Below are 25,134 nucleotides of genomic sequence, written 5' to 3'. Positions count from 1 at the left end.
GGAAACAATCAAATTGTCTAACCAACTAAAATACCTAGGCGTGATATTGGGCCAAAACCTGTCATTTCAGGACCATCTGAAATATCTCCATGAAAAAAATAAGACGCTACGCAATCATGGTCGCCAGGGACACACGTAAAGAATGGGACTTGAAAAAGCGGGTCCTCCAACTGTTCTACAAAACTACCTTCACTCCGATCATCACCTACGCATCCGGCGCATGGTTTCAAAAAACTACAACAGCAGTAAACAGACATATTACAGACCAAATTCACAGATCCATCCTCCTAACCATTTCCTGCACCTGCCGCACGGTGAGCACCCATGCTCTGCAGGTGCTCCCTATCACTCTCCCACTGGACTTAGTAATCGTATATCGCGACCTACTGTACTACCTAGACTAGGTACTCCACAGACTTTTCTGGGGCCCACTATTGACCTAACCAGCGACAAAAATGTGGAAAAGAAGAGGATACAGACTCACCTGCAGCAGGCATGGCAGGAAAGGTGGAGCACCTCTCAAAAGGGAGACATCACAAAGAAGTTTCTACCCAATATTGAACGAATCTACTCAACCTCAGGAACTGGTTCTCTCCAGGTCTACAGGTAACATACAACTTAATTGGACATGGAGCGATTAATGCCAAACTGTCTCTACTTGGGATCTAGGATGATCCAAATTGCACTTGTGGGGGGCTGGAATGCTGGCAGCACCTCATGTATGACTGCCGGCTCTATGAAGACCTATGTGGTGTTTTATTCACCAGGATCCACTACTTACCACAGGGACAAGAACATCTCCTAGATACAAAGGAGGAGTATCAAGCCTTCTCGGATTATGAACAGGCACTGTTCGCGAGGAGGAGAAACCAAATCGCCGCAGCCCACAGTCTCCCGCCAGCGAATGTCCCACACACAAAATCTTAATTATGTCCAAATTACCATTCACCCATATTTTCAGCCTTTATTATGCAAGCTTTATTATCCCCCTCACGTAATGATCCTCAAATTTTATATGCACGTATGTACTGTTTGTATGTAAGTACATATAAAAGAGCGTGCACGTTTTTTTTTTTAGGTCCTAGCCACTGAAATCTCAGGAAATTAGGTGGCAGGGCCTGCCAGAGTAAATCTAAAACTACTGGGTTCCTGGTCTGCCTCCACGGAGCGAAAGTGGGGCTACGTTATTCCTCAACAAGGATCCAGTGGCTAAATGGCCAGAAGAACAATGGTACATAACACTACACGTAGACAACGTCCATACACTTTTAAATCTCTGGCTTTCCCAGCGAACTGGTAAGTTCCCTGGGAAGGCCAGAGATTTATAAAAGGAATGCGGAAATGGGGGAACCCCTGGTGCCGCTAGACATCAATACACCATAAACTTTACACTTACATTATGTAAGTACCTTCCTTAGTTCGCCCCCCCCCCCCAAATTAATACAAGAAGTAATGAAAGTAAGCGTAAATGGAACCTTTGTCCAATGAGGTGGAACTTTTATCCATTAGAACGACTCTTTTCCAGTCGTCTAATTTGTCCAGGAACGGTGTTCCCACGTCTGGTGCAGGCGAAAGTGTTGATGACGGTCAGTCAACATGGGCACATGAACAGGTCACTTACTCTATAGGCCTATCCACACGAGCTTCCTCTGGATGGTGTGCTCGGACAGAGCCGTGCCGAGGGTGAGGCGAACAAAGCTCTTGTCTCAGGTTAAAAACTGAAAGGGGCGCCAAAAGAAAGATTTAAATAGTTGCCATCATTAACAGTAGGGCACAGTTTTTTTATTCTTGCCTTAGGTAAAGTGTAAAGTGTGTTTAGGGTCAAGCGGCACCAGGGGTTTCCCCCATCTCCGCGTAGTTTACATTGTGGGTGAACCAGTTGACTGGAAAAGCCAGAGATTCAAAAGTGTATGGACTTTGTATATGTGTGATGCCTTGTATCGTTGTTCATCTGGTCATTTAGCCGCCAGACCCCTACTGAGGCCCGACGTTGTCCCACTTTCGCCCCGTGGAGGCAAACCAGGTACTCAATAGTTTATAGTTCACTTTGGCAGCTCCTGCCACCTAATTTCCTGAGATTTCAGTGGCTAGGACCTAAAAAAAAAAAAAAAATATATCGCGTACGCGTCGCGGGGAGCGCTAGAAGTCCAAAATGTTGGGCAAAATTAATTTAGATTGGTGATTTTAGATTGTCTGGGGCATGTTCACGTTGCTGTCAGATAGAGTGGGGTGAAGGCTGAAGACTGGGGTGCAGATAGACAGAAATATGGAGCCGAAAGGAAGGCAACTCCAGTTTACAGTGGGGCATGCCCATGCCCCACCAGAGGGAAGAAATAGGGTGGCAGGGGGGAAGGGGACAGCAAACTGTCCCCTCCCCACTCTGCCAGGAACAGGTAAGACAGTGAGCCAAACAAGGGAGCTGGCTCAGGTTGTCAATGTGGCCTTGGTGCATGAGTGGGAGCAAACCAGACCATAGGGTCAGGTCCACACCATCCAGAAACACTTGAGGCCCAGCAGAGGCGATCCAATGTTGGTTTGGCTGAATAGGTTGTGCAAAATGTCACAGTTGGGAGTCATTCATGGGACTGTTGTCCCGTCCAGTAGTCAATGTTCTGGGAAGTGGAGTTTTGTCACTTCTCATAAGAGTTCCAGTTTTGTCTTGCATGAAGGATCAAGCAGTGAAACCTGACATCTGGTTGGGGGTATCTGAGAAGCTTTGTTTGACACATCTATTCGAAGTTTGCAGGCAGAGGAATGGTCAAGCGTCTAGCATACAGGTTCTGGGCAAACTCTTGCCTTAGTTACTGAAATGGCTCGGCACCGCCCTGTGCTGGGAAGTGTTTCTCTCTGCGCTGTGGTTATAGTCTGCTGTTAATTGAGGGATCGTGAGCCGCCTGTGGTTTCGGTCATCACGTTTCAGCCACCGTTCACCTCAACTGTCACCGAGTGGTGGTCACCCCATCACAGTACGTTGGTTGGTTCCGTGTCCATCTTTAGATCATTCCCACCACAACTTCACTACGGTGCCCTCGAACAGCTGACAATGCCTGCAGTTGCTGGTCTTCGCCTTCCTAGCTCCGCAAATCATACCCCGTTAAAACTCCGTCGTGTCCTTACCTTTCTCCATTGCATGGTCTTCATATTGACGAACCGAGAAGTACTACTGTGCTAACGTATGCTGTGCCGGCGGCTGACGTCATGGGATGCGTCCATTCGTGGAGACAGGGGTGGTCATAATTCTTTGGCTTATGAAGACAATGTAATAAAGTGGAAAAATCTTGTAAAAGTAAAGTATTGATGATATCAAAATGACATTTATATAGTATATATATATATATATATATATATATATACACTGAATTATGATCACTGAATTATGACCACCCCTATGAGAACTGAATGCAACCCGTTGACCACGTGGCGGAATTAGTCGACCTACGTAGCATAGATAAGGTGTCAGTGGTTCAGTAGGTAGTAAAATTCCGAGCGTGATTGGTAAAAGGAAGGATTTATCGGACTTTGATAAAGGACAGATTGTGGGGCTCAACAAGCTGGTGCCGTGATTTCTCATATGGCTGAACTGTGGGGTGTTTGAGAGCCGCCGTAGTTAAAGTGTACCAGGACTGGCGTCAAAATGGTCAAACAACGACCCGACGGCAAAACTGCAAAGGTCAGTTGATGTTAGAGGTGAGCGTAGGGTCCGACGACTCGTACAGGCGAACAGGCGCAGCACTGTTGAAGAGTTTACTACCCAATACAACATGGGCCAACCCGGAACAATATCTGGCATGCCCATGCATCGCACGTATCGGCTATATCAGCAGACAATCCCTACAGCATCCTCTCCTAACCAAGATTCGTTGGCGCCTCCGTAGCCAGGTGGGCAGGAGCAGCAGTGCCTAGCGCACGCTTCTTGATTAGACCGGGGTTCGAGCCCATGACCACCAAATACGGAGGATGTGGAAAGGTCAGGGACTGACCACTGCATATCCGCGGAGCAATATGGCCTTAGTTACTAATGCTCCTAAAAACCAAATAACAAACAAACAAACAAACAACCAAGGTTCGTCGGCGAAAAAGACTCGCTTAGTGCAAAGAGCATGTAAGTTGGACATTAGAGACTGGAAGAAGGTGTGCTGGTCAGATGAGTCGCGTTATTTACTCCGCACCGTGGATGGTCGTGTATGGATTTGGCCCCAACAACATGAGGCTCTTCATCCATCATGCATGGTACCAAAAGTGCAGGCCGGTGGAGGCGGTTGTATAGTGTGGGGCATGTTTCCTGACAGGAACTTGAACCCCTGGTGCATGTGGAACAACGTATCAGTAGTCTCCGGTATCGTCAACTGCTTGCTGACTGTGTACACCCCGCTATGTTACACTTTTTCTCGAATGGCGATGGTGTCTTCCAAGATGATAATGCACCGAGCCATCGGGCACTTGTGTGCAGGAACGGTTTGAGGAACACGGTTCTGACGCCAATCCAGCATGTGGATTGGCCTCCGAACTGCACCGATATCAATCCTATGGAAAGGCATATCAGACGTCTGGATACACCAATCACCTCCATACTTGCATTGCTGACCGCATTACACACAGCCCTACCTCCCGAACGCTTCCGACATCTTGTTGAATCAATGCCAGGTCTAATAGCTGCTATACTGAAGGCAAAAGGAGGATCTATGAAGTATTAGGTAGGTGGTCATAATTCAGTGATCACTCAGTGTATATAGTTTTTTTTTTTTTTTTTTTTTTTTAACTTTTACTCTTAACAAAACTCACTTGAAAAAATTCATTTAAAAAGTCATTATGGTAAGTCTTATTTAACAAGTTCGTTAATTGTACGCGGTGCTTGAAAATTCTGGCGCGTTAACAAATAGTAGTAATTCATGATTTAATAATTCATTACAAAATAAGTCAACCCATCGACATGAAACTTTGTTACAAAGATTCTTAAAATATTCTAAGTAAACATTGAAATTTTGAAATGGATCAGAGCTCCTGTTCCAAATTTATAGTAATTTTATGTAAGCTGAAACTGGGGAGGGAACACTAAGAAATCGGAATTGAACTTAGAACCATCACATGGGCCAACAGAATATATTTCGAAAATTTGGCAGCGATCCTTCTTTTTCTTGTCGATTAATGCGAAAACATTATTTTTTCGCGTTTTTTTGTCGGGGAGGAACAATGGCTGTGAAATCGTAACTGGACCTGAAATTTTCCCAAAGCCAACGGAACGTAGGTTGAAAATTTGACCTCGATTCGACGTTTCATTCTAGAATAATACGCAAAATATACTTTCATTTATATGAATAGATTTCTGTAGTTGGAGGGGGGGGTCGGGGGAGGCTATGATTGATCTTAAAGGAATTCCAGGGACCAACGAGACACGCTCAAAATGTTTTATCGATTGAACTTTTTCTTATTAAGTAATGTCTAAACTTCCGATAACGTACTTCCATTATAAGTTACATATCGATTGAACTTTTTCTTATTAAGAAATGTCTAAACATCCCATACATTTCAGGGGCATGCCTTTTTTTTTTATTTTTTTTATTCTATTCTTAAAATTAATTGATTTTTTCTTTTTCTGCAGTTCACTGAAGTTAAACTATTATTTAACTATTATTATAACTTTATAGAACTCTTAATAAAACTGTATACACTGTAGTTTTACGTTCTCAAAACTTAGACGTTACAACAGTATAATATTTATTACTTTCCTCCCGTATACTCTTGTTTTTAATTTTATTTTCTTTCTCTCTCTCTCTCTCTCTCTCTCTCTCTATAATTATGTATATCTTCACAAACGACGCCGCGTTCACGAGTCGGACATGTCAATATACCCAAAGAGTGCACGGACTGCGTAAACTTGCAATACTGTATTAAAAGGAATTTATTTTTTGCATACAAATTGTGTAAGAAAAAAAAAAGAAACAATTGTCAGATTTCTATTTGTCTGATTTTAATGAAAATGGTTGGATTTCATTTAATTTCGAAATTCATTAAATTTTTACTCACTGGCCAAAAAATTAGAATCCTCATTCAATATCTAGTAATGCCACCTTTTGCCCGAATTACAGGCCGTACACGTCGTGGCATGGGTACCATTAGGTGTCTATCTCCAAATGTGATCATTGTTCCATCAGGATATTTGTCAGCTGCTGCATTGTTGTTAGTAAAGAAATGCGAGGCGGAGCTGCAAATTTCCAACATATCTCAGACATTCTCAACTGGATTCATATGTGAAAAATTAGGCGACCGATGTAGATGTAACGCATGTTGCATGGTGGATAGCTGTGTTGTCGTCTTGAAAGAATCCATCGCAATCCGGATAAAAATGAAGTATTGCAAAGTGAAGTTGGTCCGATACGACGGAAAGGTGATATTCATTGGAGGTAACACGACCCAGTCCTTACCAACACAACATATCCCATACTATGATACCACCTCCAGCCGCTTGAGTGGTCGACACGAGAGTCTGGATGTATGGTTTCATGAGGTTCACTCCACACACTCACCTTACCATTGGTGCAAAAAAGTGTAAATCGGGACTCGTCAGATTGGACTGTGGAACCGCTATTCCACAATCCAATCCAATCTTAGCGTTGGCGGTACCACTTCAGTCGAATCTATTGATTTATTACAGAAAGAAGTATCTTTCGTATAGGTGCACGACTACCAGATCCTAGATTCTTCAACTCCCGCCACATAGTGCAGTTGGAATTTCAGTTATTTGCGCACACTGGACCTTCTATGCTAACACTCAATTCGCTTTAAATTCCTTCCGTATCGTTCTTTAAATTCCTTCCGTATCGTTCTCGAATTTCTGCGGCATTTCTTCATTTTGGAGCTGCATTCTCCTTTCGTCTTCTACTCTGTATATTTTTGAGATAGCTGCTTTCGACTCACCAGTCATTTTCTTTGCTTTCTCAATTGTGGCTCCTGATAAACGTGCTCCAACAATAACAACTTTCTAAAAATCGGAAAAATCACTTCTCTTCACCATGACCAAATCGACTAAGAAGCCCAGAAAAGTGTATAGTATTTATTTGATACCATGGAACTGATGACGCCAATTGCAAAAGGTTTCTAATTTTTTGGCTAGTGAGTATATGACCAGTCATAATAAAGGATAATGTTCTTTCTCTCCTCCAAAGCCAACCGTGAACTTATGCCACAAGGTACCATTGCACTGCCCTGTGTTTGATAATACTAACAGCCTAATTAAAGCTACAAAACAAATAATGTTTAACAGTAAATGCTCTCTTCTGCACTACTGTCCTTCAAATTAGCACCACATTAAAACTCAGCCAGTTAAAAGGGCGCCTCTTTCTGAACATCATGAACATAGATTTAAAACCCTTTAGCTAGCACAGTGGTTATGATCGCTATTCTTCCAACCTGTGTGATTAAAAAGCCTGGTTTCAACCCTCCCCCACAAGGTGGAAGGCCTTAATAGGTATTTTTCATCCCGTGTTAAGTGATCTCAGGTGAGGTTGCATGTTTTTTCACCCTGTAATATAATATTTTACAAGATTGTCTGTTTCATTTCGTGAAACAGACAAACCGATCAGAGAAATACAGTATACCGTTGCTTAGGTGCCTCAGTGTAATGAGGCATCCAAATTATTTACAATGACGAGATAGAAAGTTCTGAATTTCAGTTATTGGTCATTCTTGTTATATCTTAGCTGCACCGTTTCTGTGGTTAACTGAAATAGTACAATGTTTCTATTATGCTGAATATCAGCTATTTATTTTTTTAAAGTAAATTTTTGGTTTTTTCATTGCAGCTTATCGTCTTAGAGAAAATTCGTAAATTTTACTAATTTTGATTGTCAGCTTTGAGAGAGAGAGAGAGACCATATTATATTAAAATTTAAAGTATCCTACTGAAAGAAAATGTGAGTAAGACACATTTTTTCTTTCAGTAGTTAATTTAACGATTTAACTAGAATCTTTGCCAGGTTCTGTCCAACATGATTCTATGGGGCCTCTGGAAATACAAAAAAGCATCCAGGAGTTACTTATAAATAAATTAGGGGGAGGAGTTGCAAGTAGTTCGGATCGAAGAAAACTTGGGGGTTATGACATAGGCAGAAATAAAACTTACCAAGCTATGTAAAGAGACGGGTAGAAAAGCACATGCTGTTATTTGTATCTGAGGATGAATTGTTCCTCTGTATAAGAGGATGGCGAGACGGCATTTGAACATCCATAAATCAATGATATTCTCCTGAAATCCAGGAAATTTATAAAGATCCAGATTCTGCTACTGGAAAGTTATTACATGTCTGATTTTATTTTCCTTGAGCCTGAGGAAAATTGGAGGTTTTTTGTTCTGGACCTAATAAGTAATCTAGACAGAAGGACCAACTTTCACCATTTTCAGACCTATTTGGTTGATACACTTAACTTTGAAGAGCGACTTTCCACTTAATTTAAGCTACGACAACTAATATTTTGAATCGCTTCACTGTTATTTTATTCCTCACTTTAACTCATTCCATTCATCCACCTTTATAATTATTATATTGATATTATTAAATTAAATTTTAATTAAATTATAGTTTGAAATGTATATAAAGATTCAGAGTATTCATACACTTCCCAAATAAAAAAAAAATCAAACTAAGGGAAAAGAAATGTATCTAGTACGTATGTAAAAATGTCTGTATGAAAAATTGCAAGATCACAGAACTGGAGTTTCGAGTATAATTAGTCTCCTGCGGTTCGTTCAAATAGTATTACACATTTTAGTCATAAAGTGTAAACTGTATATATAAGCGAAATATTTCAATTATACATACAGTATATGAAATTAAAATTATTCTGAAAATTCACAATTATGACAATAGCTGATAAAAGCGAGAGAGAAACTTCAATTTTTAGGAAGTCAGCATTTATTTAATGTACTGTATCTGAATCAAAACCTGTGCAGTTTACATAGATTATTATCAGACTTCACTAAGCATCATCTGGTTTAAGACGTCATAATTCCGTGCAATTTGCATCTCCCTTAAAAATTATACAGTTGTCACTTACTTTCCCTCTCCCGCTATTGCAGAAATTGCATGGTGAATAGGTGCTTCTGCACATAATGCAGGAAAATACAGAACAGCGTACACGGCAATGTGTTCAGATAGCTGAGCGTGCGAAAGAGTTTCATATGCAATTAAATGTTCTTAAAAAAAAAAAAATAAACAGAAAAAGTGTGTTAACCTTTTAGGCAGAAAGGGGAATCTGTCTGGTAGTTTGCATCACGTGATTCAAACGATTCGTTCAAATTACACTGGAAAACTAGTTTGAAAGAAGGGCAAACTCGCAGGTAGTTTTAACACAAGACCGAACTGCACTGCAGGGATTAGTGCTGTCTACTCTGTTGGGATTAGGCAGGTCCGATTATACAGCTGGTGGGAGATGGGTATATGTGTGATCATCTAGTTTTTGCCTTTTTCAGTTCAGTGAACGGTTTACTTTTCAGTCTATTGAGTTTAATTATATTCTGTATGCAATCCTAAGCATAGAATGGAGTTCATTTTTAGTGAAAGAGGTAGAAAACTTCTCCTGCTAGAAAATAATAAGTTTTATAAGGATACTGAAACGACTGTGGGCAGCAAATGGAGGTGCTGCGTACGGAAATGCACATCTAAAGTTTATCTAGACAAAGGAGCGACAACCGTGCTGAGTAAGCACCTTAACCACAACCACGGCGAAAACAGTAGACTCCATCGGCAGATAGTGAGTAACAGTGTTAAGAGGAAGGCATGTATTGATTTATCAGAAAGACCGTCAAAAATTATTAGCAAAGAAATTGAGGCACTAAACTGTTCTGATCAGCTCACGAAGACAGACGTCATGTATATTAAAAGAAATTTATATACGACACGTAGGAAAAATTTCCCCTTGTCTAAAGCGAAAAGTGTCCTTCAAGCTCTGAATGCAATGGAGATAAAAAAGGAAAAAGGTAAGGTATTCGTCTTTGTTAAAAAAAAAAAAAAAATAGATAAATAAATAAAGGACAGGACTACAGGTATCGCCAAAATGTTCTACCCCTGGAAAAGTGACGCCAATCTGCAAATGGTAAAACCGCACGTCGGCAGATATCGACCAAACAATTGCTATAGTGTTACATCTAATACAAAATGGATTTCTATTCGAATCGGAAAGGACAGGGGTGGTCAATCTGTGGCACGCGTGCCCTGTGCGTAGCTGTTATTAGCGGCACGCTCTCCGATGTAAGAAAAAATAACAAAAATTATACAATTGATTTGAAAAAATCAGGAGTGGACTAAAACACGTGCAGTTTTAATTTCCCTTTTATTTTCAGAAATCACAACTGAAGGTTCCATCTTTTTCGGAACCTACAATTCGTATTTACCATTTCTTTAAATAGGGGATTTGTGAGTTCCTCCTCGAAGCTGGCGGGAGATCAGCTCTGTAAGGATGACCATATACTCATTAATATATATCAACTTTATATTAGGAACGTCAAAATGTGTTCTTTTCATATTGTTTCAAACGTTTGCATTTTTTTTTTTTTTTTTTTTTGCCTAATTAGCCAAATATGAGATGGTACCAGGAGTAGATCACTGGTGTTGGGGGAAAGGTTACCAAATATTTTTAAGAGTGTAAATTAAAGTTTCTGTTTGGAATATACTGTATTTAATTTTTTTGTTTGTTTGTTTTTAATAGAAAAGTGGTAATCGAATCGTGGTAATATGGACATCGACACCAGCACACTTCCAACAATGAAAACACATAGTGACATCTGTTGACGTTTTACTGGATTGCACTTAGCGAATTATCAATAGTAGACCCACCTAGTTTTTCCTGGGGTTGGATACGATATAACAGTGACTCAATAGGTGATTGATAATAATTGGAAATTAAGCTGGAATTCATCGAATTTTTTAATCAGCCATTATATAGCCGTATAGTTACCATACTACAACGCATAACTATCATAAAACGCATACTGTTCGAACCAATTGCTTAGGCCCAGTCGGGAGCGATCACTCCTGGATCCGACACTAGTTGAAATTCAACATAGCTGTTGTTTCCTGAGGAAGTGGTTGTGAGTTTCCTGTCTTCATTTAATTAGTGTAGATGTATGGTGAATTTTACCATATCCACACTAAGCACATTTCATAACTGGATGCTGCAGTATTTAAATTATTTATTTAAATTAATTAATTTAATTTTTAATATAATTAATTATCAAATCCAAACCATGCATAAAATGTAGTAATTAAGCCATAGGTTTTTCAAACTGGGTTTGGTGATTTTACAGTTTTTTTTATTTTTATTTTTTTTAAGAAAGAAGAGCAAATAATGTAGTTAAAAAAAAAAAAAAAAGTCAGGATAAAGGTTTTTGCGATATACTGGCAATAATTTAGTATGGATTTAAAGATGTTCAAGATTGGGGCAAAAGCAACAGGAATAGTGAGGAGAAAAAAAGGGTACCCTCACCAAGGAAGACTTCAGTTCTGCAAATTGCAGCATCTAGAAATTAGCATTAACATTAGTAGAGGTGTGTGATGAAGGAAAGCAAGCTTTCTACTAATTTTTCTTTTCTACTAATTAATGCTTTCATCAGCCAAAAAAAAAAACAAAAAAAAAAAAACACCCTTCCAGTTTCATCCATCCGTTCACTCCAAAAGTTTGTCTAGTTCAGCCTTGAATTTATTTAAGCTGTCAACTTCCACAATGACGGAAGTTTGTTCCCGCAATCAACCACCCGCTGGCTAAAGGCAGATTTCTGCACATCTATTCTACTAAGTTTCCTCTTTCTTCAATTTGAATTTATGCCCCCTCAGATGCAGAACTTAAGCTGTTCTTGGTAACAGCAACCCTTTGTCCACTCACTAATCTTGTTGATCTTCTCTGTACTCATTCTAGTAATATTACAACCTTCCAAAAATGAGGTCTCCAGGCCTGTATGTAGTACTCAAGATATGACCTGACCTTTGCCTTATACAAGGGGACAATCACTTCCTTATCCCTGCTAGCAAAATTCCTATATATCATTGACAAGACCCCTTTTTGCACTGCTCAGAAAACTTCATATCTGACTCCACAATTACCCCCAGGTATTTTTCATTCTCCATTACCCTGAGTGTAGTACCACACCGTTGGTACATTTCTCTGGGGTGACTGCTACCCATATGCAGCACTTTGCATTTGTCAATGTTAAACTTCAGTTGCTACCTCTCAGCCCATCTGCTCAATTTTTCCAGATTGTGTTGCAGTAGCTGTCCTTACTGTCATTAACAACCAAATCAACCTTTGTATCATCTGGAAACTTGGACATCGAGCTTTATATACCTTTATCAATATTATTGATAAATACAGAAAATAGCAATGGGCCTAACACTGAAGGAATGAATTCCTACCTTGGAGGAATCCACTGATAACATTAGTTCACGAAGAGCAGTGTCCATTGATTACTGCTCTGTCTTCTCCCACTGAACCATCCCTCTACCCATAGCAGCAATTTGTTCTTAATGCTATACTTCTCTAATTTGTACAGTAGTCTTCCATTTGGAGCGAGTGGATGGGTAAAATTAGGTTGTTTTTTTTTTTTTTTTTGCTGATATATAAGCTTGTTTTCTTGCATCATGTGTCTTTACTAATGCTAATGTGCAACAGTATCAAAAGCTTTCCTGTAATCAGAGTATATGATATCAACATTATTTTTTGCATCCAGTTCCTCTGTGACCACATACAGTGTACAATCTGATTGCACACTGTATGTGGTCTGACCAATCTGATTGTATACAATCAGATTGGTCAGACAAGACTTCCCCTTAACAAACCCATGCTGTGTCTGAACTATAACTGCAGTCTTGTCTAGATGATTCTGCAGTGCTTCTTTAACAAGTGACTCCAATATTTTCCCCGGAACAGAAGTTAAACTAACAAGCCTGTAATTACTCATGTCACCTTTTGATCCCCCTTTGTGAATTGGAGATATATTTGCACATCTCCAGTCCTTTGGGAACTCCCCTAAGTCCAAGGATGCCCTCACAATCATGGCTAAGGGCCTGCTTACTTCCTTTGCTGGCTCCTTTAATATAACTGGATAGATCCCATCCACCCCAGGTGCCTTTCTTATGTTTAACTTCAACAATTTCTCCTCCACTTTGCTCTCAGTTATTACAAAATCCATTAGCTCCTTGTTACAGTTTGATAAACTTCTGGCATTCTCCTCCCTTAATAACTCCTCGTGCATGAATGTAGATGCAAAATGCTCATTCAGTTTGTCAGCTACCTCAGCAGGATCATCAATTGAACCATCAATATCAAGTGGACCAATCTGATTCATCCCCTTCCTTCTAGAGTTTACATAAGTAAAGAAGTCTTTACTGGTTTTCTTTGTGTCCTTTGCCAAAGATTTCTCTTAATCTGCCTCGCTTGCCTAACCTCCTTTGTGACTTGATTACAGACTATCTTATATCTACCATAGGCATCTCTGTCGATAATTGAGGAAGAATGGTTGCAGGATGCGTAGGCAGTTTTCTTACTGCCAGAATGCAGTTGATTTCTGAAATAAACTTTCCTCTGGTGTTTGGTGATCCAAAACTTCCCACTTCCAGGTGGGTAGTTTTGAATCAATTTAAGAAGCAATTTGAGAAATCTTTAGGGGTGTAGACAAGTGATATGAGGAGTGTTTTTTGTTTATTTATTTTATTTTATTTTATTATTATTTTATTTTTGGCTGATGCTGTATAAGCTTGCATCATTTGCCAAGGAAGAGGGGGTTTCAAGTGTGTTAGAAGTCCCTGACTCTCCTGAAAGGCGTCGGAGAGGTTCTGAAAATATTCTGTTAATTTTTTATTGGATGTTTTATGTAATTTGTACACACGTATTACTGCTTTTAAAGATATTAGGGTTCTGTGGAAGATTTTTATTTGGAAAAGAGTTCTGCATAATATTTAGATTTATAAAATAGTTCTGCTTCCAAAAAATTTTGTGAAAATCCTTTCATTAGGCCACAGGCTTTCATGAGAGCTTGTTGGTATTCCAAAATTTTGAGTGAGTGAGTTATTATTCTTTTTTAATGAAAGTTCCATACATTTATCCTGTGTCAGGATAAATGTGTGAAAGTTTTCCTTCATCCAGTGGGTGGTTGATTGTTGAAACAGGCTTCCATCTGTTTTTGTGAAAGTGGATGGGTTGAATAAATTCAAGGAAGAACTAGAGAAATTCTTGGATGGTACAGATGGGTGAACTGTATAGTGGGTTTTTTTTTTTTTTTTTTGCTGATGCTATATAAGCTTGCTTTCTTGCACCATTTGCCATTACTACTACATAGCAGAGTTTTCAAATTACCATCTGCAGAATCTGCTTTAGGCTAGCAGTATTCATCTGGTGGTACACATACCCAGTAGGTCTGGGTAAGATCCTTTTTGGAGATGTACTGGTATATGAGATTGGCTTTGTTGAAAAATTTAATATCTGTATGATAAACTTATTTGTAACAATTTATTGTGGAGAATGAAAAATAGTCCACAATAAATTGTTACTGAGTATGGATGTATCATAGGCCAATTTGCCCGATGCCCTCAGATTTCTGCACATTCCTTCTTCTGTCCCATTAATTTAATTTGTATGCTTATGTTCACTAGTTGGATTCCTCATTATGTTTTAATTTATTCTATCATTTGGTTTTTATATCAGTAATTTAATCATTTGAGTTCAATCTTTGTTTATTATGATTTCTTAACTTTGTTTAAAGGCTAGAGAAATATCCAGATTAACTTATTCCAAAAGATGACACACTCTGCTGCATAAAATAAAATATTTTTATGCATTTTTTTTTTTATGGAATAAAGGTTACTGCACATAGTGACTCTTTTGGAATATGTTACACAGCATGTATCTTTGGAGGGGGGGGGGGGGAGAATTGCCATTCTGAGAACACACCAACCATTATGATCAGGGAACACTGTTCATTATAATCAGTGGCCCTGTTTCATAATTGTTGCAGACTTATTTTCTATATAAGCAATGAATAACATTCTAGCCAGTATTTTTTTTTCTTTCATTCACCACCCCATCAACCAACACCAGGAAGGAAAGAAGCTTTAATTATAATTCTTTATTCAATCATTTGTTGAGTTATCCAACTCTCCAATACTCAAGAAAATTCACAGCTATTAATATGCATTATTATTATTATTATTTTTTTTTTTCAGTTTTGTTTTTTGTTCTTTATTACCTTCTTTGCCTTATGATTTTTTTCTAATTAATATTTAATGATTATGCTTGATTACTTAAAATTGCTCTAAAGTTGGGAGATTCTGTGATTTCAGATCTATAAAGTTACTGAACTGCTATTCTATTCAACTTTTTTAAAATTTTTTTTTACCCATAGACAATATGTTTTAAAAATTTATGTAAAATTAATGTGGGTTATTTATTTCCTGTGCATTTTTTGCAGCAGAGTCAGAAGGACTGGAGGAGGTTAATGTGCATGTCGAACTTATAGAGGATGAAGACACTGTTCCTCATGGTGACCTGTTGCTAGAAGAAAAAGATTCCAGTCGCTTGGATGAAGGTGGTGAGAAAGTTGTATTGAATTCATCTTCAGATGCACATGCTAGTCCTTCAAGTGAATCAGGTAAAGAAACATATTTCTATAGTTTATAGATTATTTACTTTATAAGGATGTATGTTTAATGTATTTGCCCATGCATTAAAAATGTGCTTATAGCTGCATATATTATAGCTTAAGTTGCTGATGCCCCAACAAATCTAAGAATAACAACAATAATAACTGCATATGGAAGCACTTCCCTGATGCATTGCCACTTGTTTGGATGAGTTTTGAGTTGAATCTTGCTAATGATGCAAGGAATCTATTGAGACACAAGCAAGACTGAGTTAGCTGGTCCCAGGCAGAGATGCAGGGTTCTTTTCTTTCTTTTTCTTTTTTTTTTTTTTTTTTTCAGGACTTTTCCAGGATTTTTCATACCTGCCAGTAGACAAGCTATATATTAATATTTTTTGTAAAAAAAAAAGAAAACAGTATTGTATTGGAAAAATTGACAGAACCTGGTCATTGTATGTGAGTTTCTCTTCCCTGCGCTATCTCAAATGAAATTACTGTACCCTGCAATACTACTTCTCCAAATTTCTTATCTGGTGTGAATTAATGTCAATAAAACAGGTTGTTGGATGAAGTGATCAGCAGTATGCCACAATATTTGCAACAGATCGTACCATAACTGTTTTATACATATGGTAAAAAAGTGTTAGCGCAGTTCTGCCAGCATTGTGCTCTCAAGGTGATGTGCGCTGATATGATCCAATGAAGTGTTACAACATCTTCAAACATTTAATACAGTCATAACAGCTTGGTGACTTTATCAGTCTTCTTCCTCAATGTGCTGTCTCTTTGCAGAGGTTTTTTTAATTTATTTTTTTTTTATTTTTGTGTTTTTGTATGGGCTGCTCCTAGAACAGAAGTTCATCTCCGCCTCGTTGCTTTGTTCAGTTTTTATAGACTCTGTAAAGGTAAGGCCGGTGTGTGTCTTATAAAAATAAATAATATATATATATATTTTTTTTTTTTTTTTTTTTCCAAACCGAATCCACACAGGAATATCCGAGATTGGATGAAGATAGATGAAAAGGAAGGGGAGAGGGGGAAAAAAAAAAAAAAAAGCTTTTCATCCCGCACGGGAGAAAGTGATAGGAAAGAAAAACTGTGTTTGTGAGCTTATGTGTGTGTGTGTTCTGTAGCGTGATGTTGTGTTTTGGCCTATTGGCTACCTGGAAGGAGCGATCACCTGGACGATTCCTCCAGGTACTCGTCCCTAGCAGAAGAAGGGCAAGGCCTCCCCTACTATCTGCATGCCCTCCTCCCTGGGGAAGAGTTCCCAGGGAAGAAAGAAAAACTTGTATAAGATGAAGAGAGGGAAGGAGTAAAGAGGAGATGGACTGTTCCGGCCCAGGAAAGTCCCAATCCAGGATGGATAGCTAGAACAACAACGCAAACAAATAAATAAATAAATAAATAATAATAATAAAAAAAAATCTTTGCAGAGGTTGGCTGTCATCTTTGCAATGGGCATAGAGGAGGTAGAAGCCCTAAACAAGCCCTTGTTACTCTGATCAAACCACTCTCTGAGGTTTGCCAATCAAGATTTCACTCTTAATGCCTCTACTTCTTTTTCCATTGACCTTGTCCTGGATTTGCAACATCTTATATTTGTCATTCCTCATCATATGTTCTAAATATTTTAGTTTCCTCTCCTTAATGCATTAGTTATTTCTGTCTTTTTCTTCATTTGTCTCATGATCTCATCATTCTTTTATCTTATCAGTCCACGACACTCTTAACATTTATCTGTAGCACCACATCTCAAAAGCATTTAACTTATTTTGGGTCTTTTTTGTCAGTGTCCAGGCCTCAGCTCCATAAAGGAGGACAGAAAAGACATAACATCTCAGTATTTTTGTTCTTAAAGGAAGTGTAAGGTCACTGTGGCATAGAAGAGTCTCCATTTTAAGGAAGGCAGCACGTGCTTGCTCAATTCTTGAGTGAACCTCAATAGAATGGTCCCAGTCCTTGCTCAGCATACATCCAAGATAACAATAACTTTTAACCCTTTCAGTTTCTTCTTTATTGATTGGAATTTTTGTTCGTACTTCATTCTTACTGATCACCATGAATTTTGTTTTCTCGATGTTTAGCTTCAGACCAAAATTTTCACTTATTCTATTTACTCTATCCACTAATGATTTACAATCATATCTCAGAACTGGCTAGCAAAATACTATAATTTGCATATTTGATCATGTTTACAGTATTGCCATTAATATTTATCCCTTCTGTACATCCCTCTGTCGCTTCTTTAAAAATTTCTTCAGCATACACGTTGAATAGTATAGGTGATAGAATACAACCTTGATGAACTCCCCTTTTAATTTCTGCCTCTTCCAACTTTTCTCCTTCTATGTGTACTTTTGCTGATTGTCCCCAATACAAATTCACAAGTATTCTCATAACCCTACCATCAATTCCAATTTTCTCCAGAATGTTGAACATTTTTGTCATGTCTTACATGATCAAAGGCTTTCTCATAATCCAAGAAGCAGATGTATACCTCTTGGTTCACATCTCTACATCTTTCTACTAGATTTTGAACTGCAAACAGAACTTCCCTAGTACCCAGTCCTTGCCTGAAGCCAAATTGAGAATCATTAAGTATATCCTCGCATCTTTTAAAAATTCGATTGTGTATAATCCTTAGAAGTATCTTCAGTGCATGGCTCATCAAACTAATTGTTTTAAATTGAGAACATCTATTTGCATTTGCACATTTGGGAATGGATATAAATGATGATCTCAACCATTCTCTGGGAATTTCTCTAGTGTCATAGACCTTTTAGAGCAGATCAACCAACACAGCCACTTTAATTATCTTTAAAAGTTCTGTCAGAATTTCATCAGGACCACTTGTCTTTTTGATTTTAGCATATTTAATCGCTAAGATCACTTCTTTCTCCATGATACTTGGTCCTTCCACATTTTCCACCCTGTCGAACTTTTAATTTCTGTTATCATTGAACAATTCTCTGATATATTCTTGTCAGAATATATCTTTCTTCAAACTGAAACTGCAATCAGACCCCCTCTTCTTTTTTAGAATTCCATTACTAGTTCTGAAGTGTCGTCCTAACGTTTGTTATTTGGTTTTTAGAAGCATTAGCAACTAAGGCTATATTGCTCTGGGGTATGCGGTGGTCATGGGCTCGAACCCCGGTCTAATTAAGAAGCATGTGCCATGCACTACTGCTCCTGCCCACCTGGCTACGGAGGCACACGTTGTCCTAACATCTCCTTCAAGACTTTATGCTTGTTCAGTTGGTCACATAGGTATTCCAGTTTCTCAATTTCTTCACATTTGGACCTCATCGTTTTCCTTTGCTTCTTTTATTTTTTTTCTAATTTCCATTCTTATTTTTTTGTATTCTGCTGGATTGTTTTTGTCCTGTCTTCTCTTTTCCATTAGCTCCAGTATATCACTCATCATCCACTTCTGTTTTGCTTTTAGAGGCTCACTTTTCATATGATTATCTGCCACTTTAAGTAGCCTGTTTAATTGAAGTTCATCTATCATTTATATCTTCTGGGAGGATATAATTCAGTTCATTCTCCAAGGCATCTTCGATCTTCTTTTTTAATATCTTTGTTCTCTAACTTTTGTAGGCCAATCCATTGCTTACCCCCTTTCTTTTTTATAAGTTTCAGCTTCACTGTCAGCTCTCCAATTAACGGATTATGGTCAGAATCTATATCAGTGCCTGGATATGTTTTTAAGTGCTTCTTGCAATTTTTGAAGCAATAGTTGATCAAGACATAAATCAATTTGATTTCTCCATCACTTGGAGATTTCCACGTATATAGTCTTCATGGAGTCAACTCGAAAAAGGTTTCATTATTACTAATTCAAATCTTTGTGAAAACTCTATCAGCCTGTCTCCATGGTCATTCCTCCTGCCTAGTCCAAATTTTCCTACAATCCTTCTACATTCATCAGCACCAACTTTGGCATTATAATCACCCATAGTTAATGTAATATCTTCTTTCTTGGATAGTTGTAATATCAACTCAATTTGTTCATAAAATGCCTCGATCTCCTCTTCACATTTGCTGGCTGTTAGTGCATATATTTGAATTATAATTACCAAATTTAGTATTAACCAAAAATCCAATCCTCCTCTATGATTTTGGTCATCAGTGCCTGCATAATAAAACATACCACTGTCTGTGGCACATTTACCATTGCCTGACCATCTGACCTCACTAATACCAAGAATATCTGTTTTCAGTCTGTTCATTTCTTGAATAAAATTATCAAGTTTTCTTGCTTCATATAGACTTCTCACATTCCAGGTCCTAATTCTAAGCAACGAACACTCAGATTCTTAGCATCCTCTTCCCATTCAAGGGTTGCTGGGGACTGAGGGCTAACTGTGTTTTTGTCCGTCATTGCTAGATGATGTCCTGGGGAAAACAGTGTGATAGCTTCCCATTCCTTTTCACACAGCAGTAATACAGTCAGTAGTCACAGTGATCATGCTTGTATTCATACAATGGTGCCAAACAAATCTCAACTGATCCTTGTCACCAATAGTTACTGTTGATGCTGCTGCCCATCATCAGGAGAGATTCTTTTTCAGCTCCTGGACTCAGACCTGTCCCGCTTTGGGAGGCCCTGCTGGTAATTAAATTATCGCCAATATAGCTCTTTGTATCATTGAAGCACACAAGCTCCCTTGCCACGCCAAGGCGAGTCTCTCATGAGGGAGACTTTATGAATACATTTTAGTAAATTATGGACTTATTATTTTTTTTCTGTTTATACTCCGGCACGACAACCAAGTCAGTAAAGTTTAATAAATCATCAATACAAATATTTATCATATTTAATAGTTATGGGCTTGAACCCCAGTCCACTCAAAGAACACGTGCTATGCACTCTTTCTCCTGACCACTCGGCTACGTCAGGCCTAGTTTGGTGGCCATCTGACTTTCTGCAATAAATTCCCAAGATCAAAGTGTGTTTCCTTGTTGTAGTCAAGTTTTCTGATTCTCAAACAGAATTCATAGATAAATTACTAACTGAACTTTCAGACGTGTTATGTTAAGTGTTTTATATATAAATGTATACGTGAAAAACTAATTTATCAGTAATGCTATTTGGAGAACAAACTTAACAAAATTGAAATGAATTGATTTTGCAAAAAAAAAAAGTAGATATTTTGCACTATCAGTTCTTTCATAATAATGAAAGAAGAAAGAATTGGCATATGGTGGTCCTTGGTTGGGAACTGACAAGTACAAAAAGAAAGGCTTGAAATATAACAAATTATTCCAAGTAATGCTAGCCATTACAACAAATCTTCATAGCAATGCTGAATAAGAGAGAATATTCAGCTGAATTGGGGGGGGGATAGTTCAGATCTTTCCCTCCCTAGTGAAGTATTTGAAAATGCTCTTGACAGCAAAGTCTAAACAGCTATAAATAAAACTTCACAGACAGAAAAATCCTAAGTAAGCTAATGTGTGAAAGAATACTGCACTGATAAACAATTTTACTGTATTTTAATATAAAATGTGTATGTTATCAGTGAAAATTTCTAGCGCAGTGTGGACTTTAAAAATCTCCTGTTTTTTGTCCTCGTTACTCCTTGTTCTCGTTAATTAGCAATCTCCAGCTTTTTTAAAGAAGCCAAAAGTTGGCAGATAGGTTATATTATTTCAATGTGAGTGTTTCATTTCTTCTCCCTCTTTTCAGGATTCCACTAGATTTTTTCACAAAGTAATGAGATTCAAAGACAGGATATATATGTGATCACACGTCTCTGTTTATGTCTTGCATTGGATATCCTCCACCCATCATTGACACTGTTGGTCACTTTCATACCTGATAGTAACTGCCAAACAAGGATTATGTGGTGCTATTGTTGTCAAACATGTTCAGTAATAGCTGAACCTGTATTACGTATAGCATCTACGTGGTTCCCCAATCATTCTCTGAGAAGCCTTTTTGCTTTGCTGATTTGGCTTGTAATACAATCTAAATAATTCATTCTGTAAATAGCTCCACTTCTGAACATTTCTGGAGTGTCTTTTGCAACCATCAATTGAAGTAGGAGGCAAAGAGTCTTAAACTAAGAAAAATTTGGAAATAATGGTACTATTTATTGGTATACAATTAATAAATAGTATAAAAAATAGATAGTAAATGAATATGCAATATTTGATATACAATACAAAAAAAAATTATATTTTGGTATGCATTGTATATAAAAATAATCTTTTAAAAATATATTTTGATATTGCTCTTAATTTGTTCCACAGTTAGTTGCATTTATTGGCCTTGCTAACTTTAACTGTGGATTCATGACATAACAGTGGCTATTACAGATTTAACAGCCACTGAAATGGTGAATGACATTGATGTCATGTGTACAAACCACATTATTTGTTCCAAATTAATCTTGTATATTAGGTGATATTTTAATTTTTTCTGCTTGGATAAAATTAGAAGTATTTACCCAGCAGGTTAATATTATATCAATCTGAACCAATTATGTGTATACTGTAGTATATGTATCTTGATTCATCATTATTCTGAAATGTGCTCTCATAATTGAGAAGGCGTTTAAGAATTTAATTTAGCCAAACATTCTAGGAACTTAAAAAAAAAAAAAAAACATATTTGGATAATATCATTTCTTGTTTGTACTGTTAAGAGTTGTGTTCTGTGTAGTATGAAATTTTATCACAACTGAGAGAGCATCCGAGGAGAATAAAAAAAAAATTCTAATATAAACAATTCTTAAGAACAGTACATATGAGTACATATTTTTAAGAACAGTAAATATTAATTCTTAAGAAAAGTACATACACATTATCTACACATATGCTTATCTTCGATGACATTTTAGATTCCTAGACAAGATCACACATCTCTGTTAGGGATTACCCTGACTTCTCATCTCTCTTGCATGAGCATATCACAAATATTTCTTCCTCTGCATCTAAAAAAACTGGGGTTTTTTTTTTTTTTTCCCTCTCAGTGTTACTTTTCTTCGGAACAGCTAATCACTCTGTACAAATTTCAAATCTGCCCCACCATGGAATATTGTTCTCACATCTGGAGTGGTGCACCCAATATCTCTCTCTCTCTCTCGCTTCTAAGTTCTCTTTTCAAAAGAGGGCAGTCAGGTTAATTAATGACCCATCTCTTACAAAGTTTCTCCTCTCTCTGTCCACAGATGTTCTCTATACCTTTTCTATAGATGATTCCATGGGTGGGCACTATTCTTCTGAATTGGCATCTCTAATTCCCCCACCTTCATCCAAACCAGTCCAAACACATGCTGCAACCAGTCAGTATCTATTTACTGTGTTCAAATTTTCTGTATTTCCTGAAAATTGCAGTCTACAAAAATTCTAGTCTAATGCTAGCAAGTATCTTCAATCTTCTCAACCTTTAACCCATGCATGGTAGTAAATACTGGAGATCTAATACTTTTTGTGTTTGGAGTTTTTTTAAAAAAAATATTAGGATTGGCATTCTTTTCATTTTTTTAAATCAATATGTTTTTAATGGCATTTCATATGCTTTAAAAAATGACTTAAAATAAAGTGATTTTTTTTTTTTCCATGTCTCTTAAGTTTTTCCATATATATATTTTTTTAATCACTGTAACCAGTAGTTCACAAGTATAAGAGTGCTTGACTTATTTGTAGGTTGAAAAAGTACAGTGGGACCAAATGATGATGTTACCAACAGCAAATTTTAAATCGGAAGCATTCAAGGAATTAATCTTGTAAGCTACTATGTTTTTCATACCAACTAAAAAATACTGTTCAAGGCCTAAATGGATGTCAGATGAACTAATGAGACGAGACTAGTGACAGAGAAGAAAAATGTGTGGGATGCATATAAATTATCAGGTGACACAGAAGCCTGTGGTAGATATAAGCTAGTCTGTATTCAAATCACAAAGGAGGTTAGGCAGGTGAAGGCAGATTATGAGAAATCTTTGGCAAAGGTTGCAAAGAAAAACAGCAAAAACTTCTTTACTCTTGTAAACTGTACAAGGAAGGGGATGAATCAGATTGGTCCACTTGATATCTGTGGTTCGACTGTTGATGATCTGCATCTCCACATCATGTGAAAATATATCCCCAAATCACAAAGGGGAATCAAACGGTGACAAGAGTAATTACAGACCTTTTAGTTTAATTTCTATTCCAGGGGAAGATATGGAGTCACTGGTTGAAGAAGCATTTCCGGATCATCTAGACAAAACTGCAGTTATAGTTCAGGCACAGCATGGATTTGTTAAGGGGAAACCTTGTCTGGCCAGTCTGATTAGATACTACAATGTGGTTACAAAGGAACTGGATGCAAAAAATAATTTTGATATCATATTAGCATTAGTAGAGGCACATGATGCAAGAACGCAAGCTTATACAGCATTAGCCAAAAGAAAAAAAAAAACCTTCCCATTTCACTGATCCATTAATTCCAAATGTTTTTCTAGTTCTGCCTTGAATTTATTTAAGTTATCAACTTCCACAACAACAGATGGAAGTTTGTTCCAGCAATCAACTACTAAAGGCAAACTTCTGCACATCTATCCTACAACTGTATCTCAATTTGAATGTATGCCCCCTCAGGTTTGTAATCTGAGCAAGAGGAAGAATCTCATCAGCATTGAGCCTGCTCAATCCATTAAAGGCCTTGTACACCTCAATCAGATTGCCTCGCAGGTACCTAGTCTCCAGTAGCTACAATTTTCAGTACTTCAGCCTTTCTTCATAAGAGCACCCCTTTTGTTCCCTTCACCAGTCTTGTTGCCCTTCTCTGTACTTGTTCTAGCAACTCTACATCCTTTCTAAAATGAGGCTTCCAGACCTGTATGCAGTACACAAGGTGTGGCTTGACCACTGCCTTATACAAGGGGATAATCAACTCCTCATCCCTGCTCACAAAATTCCTGTATATCATTGACAAGGCTCCATGACCTCTGTCTGCACTGCTCAGAAAACTTCATATCTGACTGCACAATTATCCCCAGGTCTCTTTCATTCTCTACTACCCTGAGTGTAACACCACATAGTTGGTACATTTCTCTGGGGTTACTGCTACCCATATGCAGTACTTTGCATTTGTCAATGTTAAACTTCAGTCGCCACTTCTCAGCCCATCTACCCAACTTTTCCAGATACTGTTGCAGCAGCAATCTGTCATTACTGTTATTAACAACCCTGCCAACCTTTGTATCATCTGCAGACTTTGACATTAAGCTTTATATATATCTTCATCAATATCATTATAAATATACAAAACAACAATGGGCCCAACACCGAACCCTGAGAAACACCACTAAAAACATTAGTCCACATAGAGCAGTACTCATTGATTACCACTCTGTCTTCTCCCACTCAACCATCCTTTTATCAATTGTAGCAACTTGCCCTTAATGCCATACTGCTCCAATTTGTACAGTACTCTTCCATGTGCAACAGTATCAAAAGCTTTCCTGAAATCCAAGTATATGATATCAAAATTATTTTTTATATCCAGTTCC

General features: G+C 37.8%; 1 protein-coding gene across 2 annotated transcripts in view; it reads left to right on the top strand.

The window, feature by feature from the left end:
• LOC150080326 (uncharacterized) overlaps positions 1-25,134 on the top strand; it is a 72,800-nt gene that overhangs the window by 28,975 nt on the left and 18,691 nt on the right. The window contains exons 1-2 of one of the 2 annotated variants that reach the window (XM_090381052.1): positions 9,334-9,973; positions 15,452-15,631. In XM_090381052.1, the coding sequence (XP_090237178.1) occupies positions 9,535-9,973; positions 15,452-15,631 (619 nt within the window). In that variant the 5' untranslated portion in view covers positions 9,334-9,534. Of the gene's footprint in view, positions 1-9,333; positions 9,974-15,451; positions 15,632-25,134 lie in introns of those variants that run through there. The other variant, XM_090381051.1, reaches the window with a different exon arrangement.

Source organism: Mastigoproctus giganteus, chromosome 9, assembly GCF_048544385.1.
Source record: "Mastigoproctus giganteus isolate SK-2022 chromosome 9, ASM4854438v1, whole genome shotgun sequence".
Taxonomy (NCBI): domain Eukaryota; kingdom Metazoa; phylum Arthropoda; class Arachnida; order Uropygi; family Thelyphonidae; genus Mastigoproctus; species Mastigoproctus giganteus.
Note: the sequence above shows the minus strand (reverse complement) of the source record. Positions and strands in the feature narration are given on the sequence as shown.